The 20,958-nt window shown below is 43.5% G+C and overlaps 1 protein-coding gene across 1 annotated transcript; it reads right to left on the bottom strand.

Moving 5' to 3' along the window:
• Positions 1-1,053: 1,053 nt before the first annotated feature.
• On the bottom strand, positions 1,054-20,114 carry sema6dl (sema domain, transmembrane domain (TM), and cytoplasmic domain, (semaphorin) 6D, like). Its single transcript, XM_041034116.1, is given in 21 exon segments — positions 1,054-3,962; positions 3,964-4,749; positions 4,866-5,107; positions 6,194-6,376; positions 6,906-6,962; positions 7,576-7,634; positions 7,762-7,839; positions 8,159-8,299; positions 8,643-8,816; positions 9,218-9,373; positions 10,052-10,183; positions 10,285-10,502; positions 11,319-11,407; positions 11,737-11,856; positions 12,087-12,177; positions 12,408-12,509; positions 12,636-12,698; positions 12,909-12,969; positions 13,846-13,957; positions 14,531-14,701; positions 19,911-20,114. Coding segments are annotated over 20 exon segments (3,345 nt in total). The 5' UTR covers positions 14,661-14,701; positions 19,911-20,114; the 3' UTR covers positions 1,054-3,611.
• Between the last annotated feature and the right edge of the window lie 844 nt (positions 20,115-20,958).

Genomic DNA, 20,958 nt, shown 5'->3' with positions numbered 1-20,958 from the left:
GGTAGAGGGGGGGGGGGGGGGGGGGGGGGGGTGGGTGACATGCAACAAGGGTCTCCAACCAGATTCAAAACAAATTCAAACAAATTCAAAAGATGTTGCTGTTATGTGGGATGTGTTTTTAGACCACTAAGCCACCGTGACATCCCGTGTTTGTGATTTGAAACAATTTGGACAGATGCATCTGCATTCCTGTTGTCATGTTTTAACACAAGATCCTGTTTTCACATTGTATTTTTCTGCATGTTTGTGTATTTGTGTGACCTTTACGTGACTGCCCATCAGAAGTTCAGTACTACAGCATGTGAAGCACATGTGCTGTTTCTTTGAGAGTCGAGTGAGTGTTCATTCCTAACCGGGCAATTCAATTATTTTCCATTCTTTTAACCAGAAACACATGAAAAGTGATTATCCTGCATCCAACCATCAGTCTTTTCTTCTTTGTTGTCGACAGCTAATCTTATCACAGTCCTATCTGTGCATAACATCATGCACTGGAATTTATGCTTCATGCATCTAAATGTTCTGTATACAAGCGCTGGTGTGTGTGCGTTCCTCCACAGCTCATTGGTTGCTTAGATCTTATGCCCTGAGCAGTAGTTAGTCCAGATGTTTGGTGTCTACAGGAACATACTACTTTGGAAACTTTCCCACATGCTATCTTGTGTGGTTGACTCTGCGCTGGCCTCAAACTTCAAAACAACCCAGTTCTAAAAATAGTCTGAAGCTCTTAATCATTCTGCAGACTCTTAATGTCTTATAGTCAGCTCACGGAGTTCAGCCAGGACACGTGCAATTTTACTGATATCCCCGTCATGCTGTAAGTACTGAATACATCTCCTGGGTCTTAGGATGGATTCACAAGGCAATAAGATCAGACTCAGCTCTCCGTCATGCTCTGTCACACCAGAAACACATGACATAACATAAGGAGTTCACTTGTGAAACCCAACTAGGCTCCATTTCTTTTATATGAAAACCCTTCTAGACCTGTTTCTGTGCAGTAATGTTTTATTTCAACTATACATGCTGTGTTAAAAAAATCAACAAAAAATATCATGAAACAAAGACCATCATTATTATTTACACATTCACAGTACAACTTTACAACATATCTACACGCTCAAATACTCTGGAGATCATATATACAGCTGGCCTTGCATCGCCATGTTGCACAGTATTTAAATCAAAATTACTTGACAAAATCCGGTTCATCTGCACATACACGGAGCTCAGACTGAAATATAAAGGCTTCAATTTAGATTGCAACAGAAAGACCCAGTTCATATTGCAATATACAAGGCAGTTGAGCAGTGTATGTTGAGTGTATGTTTGTGATGCCAGTGTGCATGTGTCGAGTAGAAAAGAGAGCCCAAACACTGGTTAGATGACAGGCATAAAGTCTTTACATACAATCATCACTTGTAAACAAAATGTGGCTTTGGGCTAAACAGGCAACTGACACTCGAATAAGATTGCAGATGTCACACAAATTATGTACCCATTGCTAAGAGAAGTGATCCCTCAGTCGTCCCTACTGGCCAATAGAAACAATTCCTGTCACTGCAATCCCGGGGATTTACAGAATCTGCGTGACCGCCGCCCATGCCAACAGACAGCTTTCATGTGAACACTGTGTTAATACATTGGCTGTGGGCAGGACGTGCTGCATTGAGCCGACTGCTCCACAGTGCAAGGTCTAACCACCCTACATCCCACTGTCAAGAAAATACATTCACTGCATGGCACCTCTATGTGGTGGATTAACACCATTCTTTTCAACACCACCAGAGAAAAACTGATTCATACTCCAAAAAAAGATTTTTTAACTGTCCTTTTGTATGACTACCATTCACAAGTGGGGTGTTTGTCAATTTGTTTCCACAACTTGTCTGTTTAGCTTAGATAGTGATTTTCCAACACACACATCCTGCTGAATTTCAAATTGCTTATGTAAAAATTATTTATATAGTATATGACAATAACATACAGAGGACCAATTGACATTGCCAATATTATATACTGTAGTTGTTCTTTTTGTGAATAAGGCACACAATGCACAGATTCAGGTTCACTTGCCTAAAAATATTTATAATCCTTATTTATAGTATTTAAGTATATACAGGATCTTGTCATTCCCAGCATGACTCATTTGGACAAATTGGTAAATGTTGTGTTGATTGTACACTGGCCACTCGCAGGGAAGCTGCACAGGGAACACGGCACGACAGATGACAGAGGTGTTACATCCATGTATTGTTCTAGAGTCAGTTTAATATACCCTTAATAGGATTAATGTAGGAGGAAAATTCTAGTGCTCTCCTATTAGAGGACACAAAAGTTTAATACAGCAGAAATGCCCTGAAATGTTGAATACATTTACATGGGCTAAACCATTGGTGTTGCTTTAGTTTCATAATGGTAAATTCTTTAAATAAAACAGTAAAACATTATAAAGGCAAATAATTTTGTTCAAAATTCATTGACTGAATGAGATGAGAAATGTATGTTTTTTTTCTTAATACCACTGCTACATAAAGAAAGAAAGTCTCTTGAACCATCAGTAAAATTCCTACAAAGGGGCAGTGGAGGTTAGGGGAGGTTTCAGTCCTGGAGAGAAGCGGTTTTTTCCCCATATATCAGTTTTAACAGTGCGTTTGGTTGCTGAGAATTGTACTTCTTGGCCTCTGTCTGCAATATAACACACATGCTGAAACACACAAGCAGATGTGCACACCCATACCAGAGGCTATCCCAATCTGGAAGAAAAAAAATGTATCAAACACCAATGTCTAAAACCAATAGCAGCAAATGTAGTGCTAAGTAATTTCCCAGTGAGTTACATAGTCCCTGTCCCAGTATTCACTCAGCATGACCAACTTAATCTCAGAGTGACACAAAAACATGTTTTAGGCTTGCTTCAGGTGGGTTCAAATAAGACCAAAGAAGAGATAACAGCCTGCGTTCCAATCAACCAACGCACAAACACATACATTTGCACTCTTTCTCTGTTTGCTTACTGCCTGATTCAGCTGTTCCTAGTCATATGTATCTTAAACGAAACGCATGTTGTGACTATTGATTTTACTCTCCTCTGCCCCCAGCCATCTTACTAACAAAGGCATGGCCTACCCCTCCTCTCTGGTCAGTTCACATTAGTGGGAAGACAGTGCTCAAGGGCAGTGACAAATGCAACCCATTCTTCAAGTATTCCACTGTTTTTGACCTGGCACCACATGCACAGACACCGTAGCAGCCCCTGCTGGTGTCCTAAACCTTGTACCTAATATGGGAACAGGTGACACCCAAGCCCAGATACAATGGGGAACTGCAGATTCACCACTGCCCATTGTTCATATCTTGTGGCTACTGTGACAAGGGAGGGAGATGGAGACATAGGGAGCGAAAAAGCCCCAAGGAGTATCTTTGGCCACGTGTGATTTTCCCTTTTTAGTGTGAGTGAATGTGCATATCATTTAAAGGGGAAACACACCTCAAGTTGATACACAACACACACTAGGCCCTACCCCATCCATAGACCCCCCCCCAAGCCCTCAGGGCTCAAAGCTCTACAGTCAAGGCCAAGAGCTCACTAAGAAGTGTCCATGCTCTTTTTAATAACTGTACTTATTGACCACTCGCATCTGTGGTGTCTGTGGTGAAAACCCATTGGGTTTGGGGGGCACATCTGGCTTTAGCGATGGGGTCCGTTTAAGCCCTGTGCGAGGGAGTGAGCCATGCCCACTGTAGCTGCTCTGTCGGGATACAGAGGATGGGTGGGCTGAGTGCATTCCTGCCCCCATCACTCCACCATGGGAGTCAAGTCTGGAGGGGGGTGTTGGGGGCATGTAACCACCTCTGTTCATACTGTGCTGGCGAGACACAGACACCCCCATTGTTACCCCATTTGGTGAGGTGGATAAAGACTGCCTGTGAGAGGCACTCCGGTGGAGTTGGTACCCCCCCTCTTTGTCTCTCCAGGGTGCCCCCCATGCTCAGGCTGCCCGTGGGTGTGGTGGGAGTGGTGGGCATGGGGACATCAACCCTCTTGGTGGGGCTGTGCCTTGGCAGGGAGGAGGAGGGAGAGTACAGGGAAGCCTCCCGGCTGGGCACCTTGGGTGGTACTTCAGTTAGTTCCTCCATGGGCTCCAGTGTGAGGTGTTGCCTGGGGCGGGGCCCTGATCCCTCTTGAAGAATGGCCTTGGGGTTGGCCACAGAGTCATTGAGGTGTTTTAAAAGGTCATTTAGAGTATTTCTGGCATCCACGGACCTCTTATGGTCTTTCCTACTTGCCCTAGAATCTGGGTTCTTCGGCTTCTTTTCAGATGAATGTGGCAGTGTCTCGTCTTCATTGTCAAGGTTAGGGTGGTCATGTGTGGCATTGGGTAATACAACTGCACTAGGTATGTGAGAGTGTCCCAGGGCAAGGTGAGGGTGGTGGGAGTTGGCACTGGGAGGAGCAGGAGAGGAAGGAAGGAACTGAGGACTCATGGCTGTTGCTGATGAATTTGACTCCTTACGGGACCCACTGACCTTGCCGTGAGCCCTCTCCCACTGGTTTTTGATCGGCTGGAGGCCCTTCTGCTGAAGCACGGGGGTGGACTCGGGTGTAGGCAGGGCAGCCAACTCAGGGGGCTGACAGCCTTCCCGCAGGATCATGGTCTTGGTGTCACCACTGGGTGTATTCAGGTCTTTGCCATTGCTCAGAAGATTGGTGTACAATTTGGGAGAATCAATGTTGGTTTGGTACTCCTAAGAATGTCACAATAAAATCAAGATTAAGATTAGACACAGTTTTACAATCACTTCTATTCACAAACGAGACATTCACAAGACTTTCATGTAGCATTGGAGCTTTATGGCTGTACCTTTACAGGACTGTCAAAGAGGCCATTGAGCTTGACAAAGCTTCCAGTGGAGTCAGAGCAGGATGGTGCAGACTCTGCATCCTTGTGGACATGTCTTGGCTTACGCAGGAATGAGTCCCGATAGCAGAAAACAATCAGGCCAGCCAGGAGCGCACCCATGAGAAAAGCAGCAAACACGCAGGTGATGAGGATGTTCATGTGGACCATCTGGTTGGTCTCACCTGCTTGGATATCCCACACACCTGCAAAACATTGAGGCATTGGTTAGCCCCTTGATGACAAGAGTTCAAGTGCTCAGTGAAGTGTCCTTAACCATTCAACAGCAGAAATGTGCATGTTTGTGTGTGAACACAACCATGCATGAGTCTCTGCTTTTACACCTTCCCCCCATACAAGGCAGCCATTCACCCACAACCAAATTCCATAAATATCAACACATTCCTATTCATCGAAACCCAGATGAAGAAGAAATATGGTGAAAATTGGCAGAAGCTGTTAGGTACCCACATCCATTTCACCATCTATAAAAAGCAGTGCTACGTTAGTTCAGAACGGAAGACTTAAAGTTGCCTTAATCCACGTTCCACTAGAGGCTTTCCGTCATGCGTTTAGTTGGTACCAAAGGGTTAGGTTTGCACTCTTATCTGATAGAGAGCCAAATCAGCCTTTTGCACAAGAGGTCAACCAGGAGGAAGTTGGTCAGAGTAAAGAGAAACAGTGTTTCCCTTCCAGTTGTTGAGATAACTGCTGCTCTCCTGGAAGTTTGTTAGTAACCACAGACATCGAAAGAGTTAGTCATCTACTGTGCGGCCACAATAGTGATGTGGCAGAGCAGGCCCAGTCAATGATCTACCAGTCAGGCTAAACTGTTACTACATCTAGAGTTAAAAAAATCTATACTGGCAGAGATAGAAGCTAAATCCAAACAAAAGATTTGAAAGAAACTAAATGAAAACAGTGAGTGTAAGGTTTAATGATTAGAAAGCTGGGAATAAATGATTTAAAGCAAAGAAAGACAGAACATAGGAAAATTACAAGAAAACAATGGTAACATGAAAATATGTAAAGCAACATAAATTATGTATGAAAATGTCAACTGGAAAAAGAAAGACTAAATTAAAATCTGCCATGTTATCTAATAAAAATCCTAAATAGCTGCCATTGTGAGCATTTGTGTCTTAGTATACAATGGGGCTCCAAAAGTATTTTGGACCCCACTATATCTTAAGCCTATGTGTGGATTCACATTTGTGTGGCTTTGTGAGAGCTGGGGCAGCTATCAGATCAGGCTCAATGCAGCATGCTGGCTGCCTCCCTGTGGGCCTTACCCTCTTGGCCCCCTGGGATAGAGTCTAAAGAATGGGAGGTGGCTGGGTCATCCTGCAGCACAAAGCCTGAGCCGTAGAGCTCTGGACCAGGCCCAGAGCTGGGGCTCTGAGTGGGTATGAGTAGTGGGGGGTGTATGGGCCCACTGGGCTGGACAGTGACTGGCGCTGATGAAAACTCCATGTCTGTAGTGACAAACAAATTGTTAACAAACTGTGCAAACGTGGGTAAAGCACACTGTTATCATCCCAGTTAGTAGGCATTGGCAATGTGTAATTTTCAGGGTTAGTGTCCAAACAAATAATGAATAAACCTTTTCATAGTTAACCTTTAACCAAATGTTGTGTTTTCACATTCAAAGACCATTGAAAATACATTTTTGATTTTTTGTTTAGACAATTTGGATGGGGAAAAAAGAGAGGATACTGAGGATCAAAGAGGAGTTGGTACAGTAAGGATGCCAAGGGGTGGTGGTGGGGCATGCAAGAGGGAGGAGGAAGTGATGAATGAAAAGGAGGAAGTGAATCTGTGCTGAAACAGAGCACCGATGTTGCCTGGTGGATCTGTCATTTGTGACAATGAAAATGAAGCAGGTGACATTAGCATTCAGGAGGTGTTTGGTACGGAATGATGAACGGTGGCAGTGGTGGAAAGACAGGGTTGGAGATGCTGAACTCAAGGAAAGAAACCATTTGAGTAAAAGATCAAACTAACCAGAGGTAGGGTCGCCAAATGATTTGTAATCTGGCGCTGAAGTAGTGCCCAAAAACGCTAAAAGAATTAAAAGGACAAGAAATCAGTATAAGGGAATTCAGAAGTAAAAACTAAAAAAAATAATAAAATCCCTAAGAGACACTAAGAGTGCAGTTTACTGGGTTTAACAATAAAGATATAAAGCACTCGCTAACAGTGTCATTTCTCACTGGAGACACTGGAGGCCCTCTGGTTCTGATCAATACTGAGGTTCAGCGTGGGTCATGTTTAGTTGGTACAAATGAATGGGTGGACCTTTTAAAGTAAAATCAGTAAAGGCACATTTTCTGGCCATGAGCTATCTTAAGACCTCAGCCATTTGCACCAGCTGAGCATGACCCTTGACTGTACATGTCCATGTTTCTGCCTCGCAAGCAGCATTAGTTACAGGTGGCCATGTACTGTATGTAGATGTGTGTGTTAATACTGCACATAGACTTATGTAGGGGCAAGTTACTGAGTGGTTACTGGTGTGAGTGTGCAGGCTCATGGTGTGTGTGGAGATGAGTTTGTGTTTCATTTGTGTTGTGTATTTGTGTGAGTGTGTGTGTTAGTGTGTGTGTGTGTACATCTCTGTGTGCGTATGTATGCATCTGAAGATAGATGGCATGGTATGAGATGAAATTCGTACCCTGACAGTCTCCGAGGTGGCCAGTGTTTCCAAATTCAACATCCTGCTCATATCCAGTCCTAAAAAGAGGGAGAAAAGGAGACAGATAAACAGATTAATTTTAAAAAACTGCAAAAAAAATCTTGTTATATCATTTTCTCATCTGTAATATTTGCACTTCATTTTGCAGCTGGGGCTTGAACTTACAAAACACCAGGCTGTATCCTCTCACAGGCTCCATGTGGTTTCCAGCCACAATAAGGATCCCTTGATGCAATGCAGGACCTGGGGCCACACAGACACACAGACACAGACACAGACACACACACACACACACACACACACACACACACACACACACACACACACACACACACACACACACACACACACACACACCATTAGAACAACAGGTTTAATCATTCTGGAAAGTGCAGTATAATAATTTGTGACTGACTGAACATTAACCACAAGGAATAAGGTGAAGCTGTTATCATTCCCTTTATGACATTTACTGAAAAACAAAACAATTAAGTCACAAGCTTATGACCGACGGCACCAAGCACATTTTAACCCCCATCATGCGTGTTAGCACGTAACTTACTTGTGGCAGGAAGAATGCCTTTCACAGCGACTCAGGGGAATACGAATCACACAGCTTGAAAAGGCGACATACAGGCTATGTGTGTCTTTGTCCACATGCAGCGAGAGGACACGCTTGTCATCCTCACGGTTAGACAGGCACCTGGAAAAGGAAGAGAGAAACATGATCAGAGGTTTATCAGATAAGTCCGTCTACTGTTTCAGTCTCAGCAGATTTAATCACTTGTTAGGTGGAGAAGTCACATAAAGCTTTTTTGCACAGTTTAACAGGATTTTAACCTCTGACACACGGCAGGGTGCAAGTTCACAACCATGAATAAGCACAAAACAATGTACTGTCCATGCACAAAAATCAAACAGGCACTGTCATCTGTGCCAGGAAGCTTCACTTTTAGAGTCGCTGACTCCTCAGCCAGAAGGCAGACAGGGAAGAGAAAAAGGGAACAGAGTCAGACAGAGAGGGTAAAAAGTGTGTCTGTCCCTACTTGGCCCTGTTGAAGACGTCTATCTCCTCCAGTAGCAGGCTGTCATTCAGGGACATGGAGGTGGTCTTGGCCAAAACCTTGAGGACAACACCTGACTCAGCCCCAATGAACACCACTGTGTAGTTCTTGTTGGGCCCTGCTTCATTGTCCACAGCCAGCGCTGTCAGCCTGTATCTTCACACACAGCAGAGAGGCATATGTTACACACAGTAGGGGTTATCCCATTCTAGATAGGGGTTTTGAATACATAAATTACTTTGGCTTTTATGTAACTAAAGGTCAAACTTTGATTTTTTTTTTTTACTTTATTTAATTTTGCATCAACATCCTCACTATTTACCTACAGTGGGCATACTGCAGGTACACTGTATGGTTAACTCTTCAGCCATCGTGTACAGCTCTATTTCTGCAAAGTTCTCCTAGAGCTGCTTGTGATTAAATGCTGATACAATGAGGGAAATTTGGAATATTTTGTTAAATGAAAAAAGGGGCTTTGTTGAAAAATATATGTATATTCCTCAAAGTAAGGCATTTGGAAAAACATCAGTTCCAAGACTCAACTCTTCTCCATTTACCTCACACGTGTCTTGGTGAACCAAGGCTCATCCCCAATGGAAGGCACAGCTGTGTCCATGAGAGGGTGCGACTTGATGAACTGCAGGGTATCATCCGGGAACTCGATGGAGCTCTTAAAGGACGCAGCTGGACCATGACCTGCACAGCACCCGGGTCTAGGATGGAGGGTGCACATACACACAGACAGAGGGCAAAAGGTCAAAGATCACCCTATACGATCACACACCAGAGAGTAATAATGACGTGCATTGAAATGGATGGAAAGTGCAACAAGAGGGTGGGGGAGAGGAGCAGGTGCTTATTAGGATCACAAAAAGGCCTCAGCTGGAAACATAAAATATACATATGCATGGTTATCCTCCATCAATGATTTACTGGGGTAATGAAGTGCTTCGTGGACTTTGTGTTTTGGACACAGGGCAGGCCTACAAATATATGTGCTGACTGTAAACAGGTTAAATATGCAACGCGTCTAATTATGTCAAATGAATTATTTAATCATCAGCAGATGGTGAATGTGTGTGCTGGGTCAGAGCTAATAACCTGGTCCCTTACTAGTGAAAAAGATTTGATTTCATTGAGTTTAACCTGGACAAAGAAGGTTTAAAAAAAGGGGGAGAATGACAGGTGGTAAACAGTTGCTGAGTCAGATGCCACCTGCTCAAAGAAAGCTAGAGCGAGCCATGTTTGAAAATCCGAATTTATAGATTAAAGGTCTTTTCTCATTTGGAGTTCTTTTCCTTCTTGGCTCAGTATACTTTAGAGGGTTTTGAAGTAGAAAAATTTTGAGGATTTCTTTTTTTTTTTGAGGAACAGAAATGTTAAATCCTTACCGAGGTTTGGGCAACTTTTCCTCTGGATATGGAGTCCACACAGAGTCAGGAGTCTTCTGCTCTTTGAAGCGGCCCCAGAATACTTTCTCTATGTAAGCCATGGAGAAGGCACACACTGCTGACCCTGGGATACTGTGGAGAAATATACCAACATGATGTCCAAGTTTATCCTCTAAACTTATTTCTGCCCTCTGCATCAGTTAATTCAAAAACTAACCCCAGCCATGGCTCACCTGTTCATCTGTGTGGTAAACACACCCACCACAGAGGGAACCCCGTTGATGTTGATGATGTCAGTAATGGACTGAAGCACATCAAAGTAAAAGAAGGACTCCCCTGGCACAGAGCAGTTCAGCCTCGCCTTCACAAAAGATGTCCAGTGCTTCTCCAGAACCCGCTGTGACCCTCCGACGTCATTCTTACAGATCCGGGCCACACGAGAATACACAACCTGCCAGAAGCAGAGGTTTAAGAGAGGACAGAGGCGGGTAGAAGAGGAGGGCAGTTGAATGAACGTCACTAAAAACACTTCAACATGCTGAATAATGCATCTCTCCATCCTGTCGCAACTCGGCACAGGCAACTTAACAAATGCACACTCTCATCTTTAACTTTGTGTGTGGAAAGTGTTCCCCCTGACTGGAGCAAACATTTAAAAAAACACACTCAATGGCCTTAACTAGCCTAATGCAGCACTGTGTGAATAAGTGTTTTAACTGCACATATCGCCAAGGCTCAGAGTATAAGTGAAGTGTGTGAAGCAGTTGGCTTAGACAGTTTAAATAATTTACCAATGCAAACCTCCATCAGAGGCCAGGTGTCACCCCAGCATTAGTAGGGTTGAAATATTTATTAGCTGGTGGCTGATGGAGGATGCTGGCTTCATGCAGTTTCGGCCAGACCAGCTCAGAGATGAGGCATGGTCAAATCTGAAGTTGGCCTCAAACACAGAACATCCTAATGCCCTCAGTGAGTGTGTGTCTTCGGGAGAGACAGACACACAGTGTGCAATCTCCGGGAGACAAATCCGCTCACAGTGTAATGGTTTTACATTAACAAAACCTTCCCAGCAAACACTGGCTCTTAAAATTTCTTGTGTATTCTAATGCGATGTGCTGTCATTGCCTGAATGGGCCTCATTACTACTAGGGCAGAAATGCATGCACTGAGGGAGGTGTAAGCCTTTTTTTTTTTTTGAATAAAGACCTGCATCCTGTATCTGCATGGAACATGTAATTCATTACAAACGGCAGGTGCACTGTCTTACCTTGCCCAGATTGCTGTGCTCCACTGCAATCTCTCGGTAGAAAAAGTACACATAATTCCCATACTCTGCTGCGTGCAGGAAATGAGGTTCTGAGGGAGAGACAGAGGCAAGAGAGTTGAAGTGTATTTCTGCACCGTCACCACCACTGTGCACGTTGAATATTTCAGGGATTTGTACAAGGCTGTATATGACTGGGGGTGACCTAGATTGCCAGGGAGAGAACAGGCCATATCCCCAGCTTGGCAAGGTGGGAGAGCTCTGTATATCTCCAAAAACAGCTCTGACAGTCATGTACATCCATACACCATGCAAAGGCACCACAGGAATTTAGATGGGTGGCAGGTAGACACTTGTATTTCCAGGAAAGCAAGGTGAGACAGAAATAAAGACTGAGAGTGATGAAGAAATATTCGCTTACCTTTCAGCCATTTGGAATCATATTTGATAGTCCTCAAGGCTGATCCATCACCCATACTACGATAGATGACAGAATCACTGGCCTGGAAGTCAGCTACAGTGGCAGAATACAGCTTCCCTTCTAAAAACAAAACAACAAGGAGCACAGTCACCAAAAACTAGGGTACACTGCTCTTCAATGCTTTGTTGTTTCTCTCTTTTTATAAAGCTTAATTGGCTGGGTTGTTTTTGCTGCAGGCACAGTTTTACTGTGGCAAAGATACAGAGGTGATAATGAGAGCATAAGCAGGAACACATTACGTCTTCTTCAGCAAGACTATGTGTGTGGGCGGGTGTGTGTTTGACCCTTACCAGCGAAAAGGGCAACGTTGGTTTGCTTGGAGTCAAATGGGCACCGTGCCAACCCATTGATCTCTTCACCATCTAACTCTAGGTTATCCAGCTGAAGGGAACACAACAATCACCCACACATTAAAAGATGGTTTGTCAAGGGACACCATGAAAATGAACACACACTGAAACACCAGAAGAAACTGAAATAAAGGGTGTGTTACCTAAATTAATTGAAAAACAAAAAACTAGATTTCGTGTGTGTGTGCCCCCGAGCACATCTGAGCATGCAAACGCTGCCTTGTGAAAGTGGCATAGCAGGCTGCGGCACTGGATACTGACCCTGTAGTATCTGCACATGGGGTTGAAGCCATTGGTGCCACAGATGAATACCAGATCATCGTTTCTGGGAACCAGCACTTTGATAAAGTTGTGGCACTCGTCCTGAAAACAGACACACAGCATGGGACAGCGTTTTGAGAGGCAGCCAGTTTCTTTGCTCACAATCTCCGTCCGTGTGGTGGAACATAAAATAGAAGGTCTGAGGTGGATGATTTTTTAAAAACGTACTCTGTGTTTTCCCTTGACGGCACACATCTGCCTGTCAGCTTGGCCCGATCGCCACGTTAGCTTCTGTAAAAAGCAACATGGAGCATTAGACACATGCACGACACATTAATTGCACACATACACTCTTGCTCACGCATACACACGCACACATAGTTCTCCCTTTTTCACTCTCATTTTACAGCCTGTCCAGTTTGTGATGAATGGCTCTGTATTTTCTACTGAGCCCTTTTAGTGTTTGTAGATTGAGAGAGCAGCTTGTAGTGAGAATCTTACCCGGTAAGGAATGATCTCATTCCTGTAGGATTCTCTCAGACTGACGAGGTACACCTGATCTCTGTGGACAGATAACAACAAAACACACAGCTCATTGACAAAGCACAACCAGGAATACACTTATAAAACATTTGATTTTTCTGTTTTGAAAATAAAAAGCTGATGATTTTCAACACATCCTCTGTGTGGTTTAACTATTTCTTGTTTTGTTTTACATTCCTAGGCGATCTGGTGCATAATCAGCAGCTCATTTACACTGTTTTCCAATGTTTGATATTTATTTGGCATTATGAAAGTATTTTCTGAGCTGTACCTGTCATTAAAGGACTTTATTTACCTATTTCCAGTGGGAAACACAAATTTTGGTTTAAATCTTCTCCTTTTCAAAACCTGAGTAGTTTTGCCTTGCAGAGTTAATGCACTGAATTTTGTTTTTTATGCAACTGCCTGTTTTATCGACCCACAGAGAAGAATATTTTGCTCCACTTTCTGTAAACACATGTGACTACCCCAAACTAGCAAAAGGAGGATCCACTTGACAACAGTGATACATGTGGTGGTGATTGCAGGGGCCCTAGAGCTTGGAGTTTTATACTGTAGATGTCGAGGTGATTTCTTGCTACAATATTAGTGCTGGCCGTCAGATTAATCCCAGTGTCCATAAATACCAAAAAGACATGTAAAGATGCCAAGAAATCCCTGACAGAGCGTCAGGCCAGGATGATAGACGCTTTTCCTGAATCAATACTGGCCATATACATCAGATGCAGGCCTAGAAGCCACAGATCCAATAACACTAAGAGCTTTTTACCCCTCCCCACATACACCACTGTTTACCTGCCAAGGAGTGACTGAGTATATTGGTGTGGGGGATGTGTGAAAGAGAGAGAGGGAGGGATAGAGGTAGTGTATATGTGTGTGTGTGTGTTCAGTTTACCTGCCAGCAATGAACAGAGTGTCCTGTATCTTGGTCATCAGCTGAAAGTCGAGGCGATGCTGTGACTCGTTGCCAGAGGGCCTGCCTCTGAACACAGGGTACCTCCGTGAAACTGTGAAGATATCACACACATACTATTAATGGGAAACTCCAGGCAGAAGCAGACACTGTTGCACGGAAAAAGTCACATTCACTTCTTGCTACATTTAACATAAACGGTACTGATTAGACACGCTGTGTATGTGCTTTATACCAATCATCTTGCAATTATTAGTAATGGAGCAGTGGAAACATCTACTGTAACATTCTGTATAATTATATCTGTGTGTCATTGTGTTGTTTGTGTGTTAGATAATGGCTGCCTATGTCAGCATATCTCTCTGTTCTCCCAGTACATCACAGAGATGAAAATGAAATCCACTTAAAGCTGCAACTGACTATAGAGCAGATTGATTTTATTACTATGGATATGGCAAGCTAGTGTCTGAACTGCTGACGTGACCATAAGTAGGCGGCTGCCGGTGTTTGTCTTTATTCTATGTGTTTTATGCCTGATAACATAGAAGCTTGTGTGAGAAAACGTGCATATTAAGGATAGCTGTTGACTTTTTTTCAGTGATGTCACAGTAATTGTAATCCCGACCCTCTACGTCTCTGCTGAGTGCATTTGTGTGCGTGTACTCACAGTGTGCGTCAACGACATCAAGGGGTATGATGTCCTCGGGGAAGCTGACTGCGAGGAGAGTGCGTGAGGCTGTCAGCAGCAGCAGCAGCAGCAGCAGCTCACTGAGCAGAAGCGCAGCTCTCTGGCCCATGGCTGCTCACAGACGACACTTCACACTAGCAGAGTTGTTACCTGTAAACACATAGAAAATGCATGCTTTTGTTGCTTAACATGTCATACATATTTATGTTTCACCAACCCCGACAAATTGTAGTCTTATGAGCCAAATCCAACCCCTCTGTTAAGCTCAGAACAAAGAAAAAAGTACAATTTCTGCAGTTAAGTTTTTCTTCTCATCGCTACACGCCAAATTAGTAAAACACAAACATAATGCTCACATAATGCCCTCTCTGGCTTATCGATGACTGGGCTTTCAGTGGCAGTGCTTGGCGTTTCCCCCTCTACTTCTCCCTGCATCTGCTGTCTAAGGGAAGGTCAGCCAAATGACCGGTGGGGTGTCTCGGTGTGTGTTGGATGCAACGGAAGTCCACTCTGTTAGAAACGTGGCAGGCCTGCTGTCTCTGTACATCTGTGCTTCAATTGGTTTGTCCTGGGTCAGGCTCAACACTAATCAGCACATTGCAACTTCATCACCATCACTAGTCTAGCCTCTGCTCTGACCTTAGCTGACTTCTTTTAGCGCTCTGTTGGCTGTTATTGCTCCAGCCTCTCCTTGGGGCTGGTGAGCTTTATTGCAGTGATTCGCTCATCTTTGTGTTATGAGGACCTAGTCGCACACAGTTGTTTTGACATAGTAATTTTTGTGGATAATAGTTTGTACAGCATCTGATTCATTGGTAATAATTTATTGTGGGAGTGGCAGGGGTTTAGTGTGTATGTTAGTGTGTGGGGGGGGCAGCTTTAGAGACAGACTGTATCTGTGCATATTAATGATCGGTGTACGTTCAAATATTTATAAGGCAAACAAATTATTCATGCAGGCAAAGCCTGAACGGATATAAACAATTTACCGGGAGACGTCACACAGGCAGAGGGACAGATTAGCTGGGGGCACACTGGGATTCACAAACACATACACATACACACGGCTGCACATACATAATCACTCTTTCAAATGGTGTAATGCAAAGAATGGCACACGTGTGCGTGCACGAACACACACACACACACACACACACACACACAGTATTGACTCATTTTTCAATTAGCCCCAAAGCACACCTGCTCCAGTGCTGTCTGTGAGCCCTGTCTGCCAAGCCATTAGTGCTTTGATTGATCCACACAGGAAGCATGGCAAATCAGCAGCCAGCAAAGGCAATCTATGGACTTTATCATATCACTGTAGCCATGTGAGAAATTTGTAGCTCTAAATCTGATCACTTTCATCTTGTAATAGGCAGGACATTTCTGAAAAACCTTGGGCTTTTGAGGTATTTAAGTATCTCTTAGTTTAAAACACTAAATGAATTATTATACACAAGGTTGTCACATCAATGAATGATAACACACGTGGCTGTCACATAGAACATCAGGCGTTGTGAGGTTGTTACCTGATAGCAGCAGCATACATCAGCATGTCAGCCAGTGTATGTGGATTACATAATATATGAACTGGCCACACAGCCTTTCTGCCTAAATGCTGATATAAAGTGTACAGCATTGTATGGGGGCCAAAAAAACACTTTCTCTTTCAATAACTAAAAACATCAATGATGCTGGAACAGTCAATATACTCTAATCTAGATACAAATGAATCTTTGGACACAAACGATCTACAGATCTAAGCACACAGGCAGATCTATATAGAAAAACAACTGTCAGCAGCTTAATCTAAACGAGAAGTGATGATCCTGCTCTGCAAAGAGAGACGGTGGTGTTCCTTAAAAGCATCGCAGCTATTTTTTTACTACCTGGTTCAGACGCTCTCGCACCAAGAAATGTGCTGTGTTAAAACCCAAGCAATAAATTGCTGAGTTTCAAGGAGAAGCCTGGGACAGGAATAGATACCTAACGCACAACAATAAGAAAAAAAGAGGAGCTATGAAAGGTAAATAAACCAAGCTCCGCATTTCAATTCTATAGTGCTATCATACAGGCTGCAGGCTGTGCTTCTAGCCCAAACTTGGCTATGTTCACAGGTAAATCATTTCCTTGGTTGTCAGATTTTGGAGTCCTGCTCTATATCGCCTCTTCATAAGCACACACATTCACACCACTTTTTTTCCCGGCCTTCTCCCTCACTAAACAATTCAGGAGAAAAACACTCCAACTAGAGGCAGAAGCCCGGCTACGATCTCCCATGATTCCTTGCATGGTAATAGCCATACTGCGGAGGCGAAGGCTTTCCTCAGAAACTTTAATGTAAAACAGAAACAGAAGACATTCAGAGGTCAGCGATCTAAAATTACTTCTCAATCTCTAGTGAGCCCAGCATGTTTTCTATTGACTATTCCTTTGCACTCTCTAGTTCCTGCCCTCCAGTGTGTCTGTAACTGTGTGTGTGTGTGTGCTTGTACGTGTGTGCATTCACATGTAGGCCTCAACAAGCCTAGAAACGCTAGTCTTGTCACGCAACTCAGTGCCATTCAGCCTTGCCTCACTCTACCTCTGTTATTACAGGCTTTTCAATGTCCTACAACCACGCACTTTCCCTGCTGATGTTGTTGGCTCAAGCCCATGGTGTTAAACACGGAGAGGGGGGAGGGGTCTGGTGAAATACTATTTCTACTGATGGTGGGTGTAGGGGTCTGTAGCCCAATTCTAGTAGTTACAGCTGAAGATTTAGTGTTTCAAGCTTAAGATGACAGATTAACACATATTTTCTTCTTAGCTGTGCTTTCACTGGCATGTGTCAGCCATAATTTCTCTTCCACTGCAACACAGAATGGATGTGTTTTTGCGGGGAAGTCCTATTGGGACGAATTAGGGCCAATAAAAGGATGGCAAACAACAGTGGTGCGTGAGGTTTCGTAAATTGTCTGTGAATGTGATGGGTGGATGTAATCCCAGCAGAACAATGACCGCTGCTGCTTGAGGCTGCTTGACTTGTCATCTTGCACCATACTGAGCTGTAAACCTAACAGCACAGGAAATCAGATAGCGCAGGAGTTCAGTTTCAGGCATTTCACTCTTCACACTTGGTGTAAGGTAAGTATGTCTAAATGCATGTTTACGCATGCGTGACAGTCCGTCCAAAACTGGATATGTCCTATAACATGGTTTGTCTCAACTCTCAACTGTGGCTCTGAGAAAGTAATCAAGATGCAGCCACATAGGACAGTGAGTCAGCCAGATGATTAGAGCACCACAGAGCCACCACACAGGCCCAGAAATGATTACTACTCCTTTCCCCACTTCAGTAATAACCACTACCCTACAGGATCATTTCTGAGGGGCTTGGTTGGACTTGTTGCTTCAGAGATTTGGCAGGAGAGGGCTGTGCCACCCTAAACCCTGCTTTCCCCCCTTTCTTCTCTACCTTGGCAAGAGGAGGAGTGAAACAGGAGAAAGGCTGTTCTCAGCAGTAGTTCTGCTATAGTAGAACACAAAGGGGCTGAGCTGCAGGTGTGACCAAGAAACAAAAGGGGCTTTGGGCAAGTCAACACAATAGAGCCCCACCCCCGGTCAGTGGACCTACGTTCAGGAGAGCTGTTCTGGGGCTCCTAAAAGGGGATTCTGGGGAAACACAGCAAACTATTTAAACATCTTGACTCCAAATGCTACACACAGGGTCAAACATTTATCACTCAGCCAACTGAGAATTGAACAACATGATTTCCATGCAGCAGTTTAGGGGAACCATAAGGCTGTAAAGGGTTAACACTGATCACTGTATGGTTTAATGGCGGTTGTTCCGGGGTTACAGCTGGCTGTAGTGGAGGTTAACGGTGGTCGTTCTGGTCGCTGAGTTCTGACCCCACGGCCACTGAGGCGAAGTGAGACACGCCAGTCAGCTATGATGTCAACGAACCCACAGCTGGTTCTGATGTTTGACCTGGTTGATGTGTGGTGCCAATATTAAGTTTGTAGTTTCAGTAAGTAAGCTGGGGTTCTCCTATCTCTGTGACAGAGCTCAGACACTCAAGATTTCCAGGGAAATGCACACATCTGGTGTATGTTTTGAAACAAATTTACTCTATGCTTCTTTCTGTAAAGGGACTGTACTGGTTTGAGAGAATAGTACCAATAAAATCTGGACTAAACTAAAAATTTAGTGTGCACTTTTACCTTGCCTTAAAAAATTAGCACACTAGGCCTGTTTATGTTGACAACTTTAAAATAAGCTTATTTGGTTTATCTCTTTTTGCTCATTGACTTTATCTGGCAAATTTTCTTAAATAGTGAGATACCATGGAACAAATCCTAAAATTACTCTGTAACACCCACACTTATATCCATCCTTATTAAACAAAGAAAACATTCTCGTTATCTTTTTTCTTTACTATCGTCTGTTCCTTTTCCTTTATTTGCTGGTATTTTTAAGTTTTGCGTGGAGATCTTCCGCTCCTCTTTTGCGCACACAATCCATGCAGCAGCCCGGACTCTAATGCTTGCATTGTTCGGACTCGGGCGTAAAGGCATTCAAGTTTTATCCGTGGTAAATCTTTTCAGACCTCTTTGGTCCACATGTAGGACTAATACAAAAGACAACAAAGACGCGGGGGACAGCGGTGGAGTAACAACAGTGATGGGGCTGCGTTTAACTGCCTCCACAGCACTTAATGCATGCACAGGGTTGGGCTTCCGAGCTGCTCTGCTTCCAAAAAGGTTACTAGCGTTTCTTCATTTTATTATAGGCTACAATATAAGAATACCATAATGAAACTGGGAATACATTAAACGGAGAAGGCATCAGAGAATTTGTAGTCAACAACCCTTAAGTCAAACTGCCCATCCTGTCCGTCTTTTATTGTTGAATGCTGTGTTTGCCAGCATGGTTCGTCCATTCATGTGCAGGTTATCTTTATTCCAAGTTGATTTTTGTGACGCCGAAATGTCTGAAAACACTTTAATTCACGATTTGAACCATTTAACACCACTCGGAACAATACACAATAGAGACGAGCGATTGTAACTAAAACTGTAGCAAAAAGGACACATGAAAGGTGTGTTAAATGACTACAATGGCGAGGCTCTGATTTTACTGTCGGTCAGTCATTATCTGTTTGCATCTCTATTTAAAAAAAATGTTCACATTTTACAAAAATGTAAGTACTTGATTCCCTTGTATAGATTCTATTCGCAAAGTATCCGGATAGAATAAAAACCAGTGGTGATGTTCCCTTTATTCAACCCAAGACCCATCTTAATAATACAACTCAGGGAGTGTACTCTAAAAAATACTCTACATCGATAATTAAAAATCACTGAGGACACCTACCTTGCGTATCCGAATTCACTCATGAATTGGGCAATCCGACTGAATGTCATATTCCTCTGGTAATCCATTTAAGAGAAAACACCCAGCATGTAATATTCCTGTTATTTTGTGCTCCATTCGGACCCCACTTTTTCTCTTTTATCCAGTTGCGCACAGATTTCTGCTCCGCTCGCCACATAAGAGCATTCTGATTCTGCCTCCGTCCCCGGGCCCCTGCGCTCTGATGACTGATCTTCAAAGCTCTGCCACGACCACACAGCCCCCCCTCCCTCATACACCAATACACCAACCCCTTCCACTACTATTAACTTTGGAAACCAAAGGGAAAATACATAAACATTAACGACGCGCTATCCTTACTACGTCGCGCTCTGACTTCATGCACAAGCACTGATTTAATGCTTATTTAAAATAGTAGAGGGCGTGTGAAAGACATGATATAGCACATATCCAGCAGAATAAAAAAGACTACATTTACGCAAAACTCTTTTCTGTGCTTGTTTATACCAACAGACAGTGAGCACATAACTTTGGATCAATCTATGTAATGAATGGTCTAATGATGCGACAACAGAACTTACAGAATAAAGAGTTCTGTCAGCTTCAGCAGGATAAACTATCTCGTAAATAAATAAGTGAACAATTTAGATTTGGTTTATTCGCTCTTACGCCGCTTTATAAGCGGTGGAGAGGCGCTTACGAGCTGGACAAATGTTGCCAGCCTTATGAGGAATGAATGAATAGTATATTGGATTCAAGCGTAAGTAAAAATAGTGCGAACCTGAACTATTTCTGTCCTGCAACCATCAGTTTTGCAGAGCGGCATAGCGACGTGGTCAGAAGAAATATTTTGTTTCCTAGAAAAGACTTCTCCTGTCTAGTTTCCCCCCCGACTTTCACTGCGTAATGCGGCGCAATAAAGTAAATCCACGTTGCAGCAAAGAACTCACCTCATCTGAATTGGTTATTTTGTATCCTTTTTTCTTGCCGTAATCCAAAAAAATGCCGAGCGCGTCGTAGTGAATCAACTTCTCCTGGCTGAGAGAAA

The sequence above is a fragment of the Toxotes jaculatrix genome, chromosome 1, assembly GCF_017976425.1.
Source record: "Toxotes jaculatrix isolate fToxJac2 chromosome 1, fToxJac2.pri, whole genome shotgun sequence".
Lineage (NCBI taxonomy): Eukaryota > Metazoa > Chordata > Actinopteri > Toxotidae > Toxotes > Toxotes jaculatrix.
This window is presented reverse-complemented; position numbering and strand designations above follow the sequence as displayed.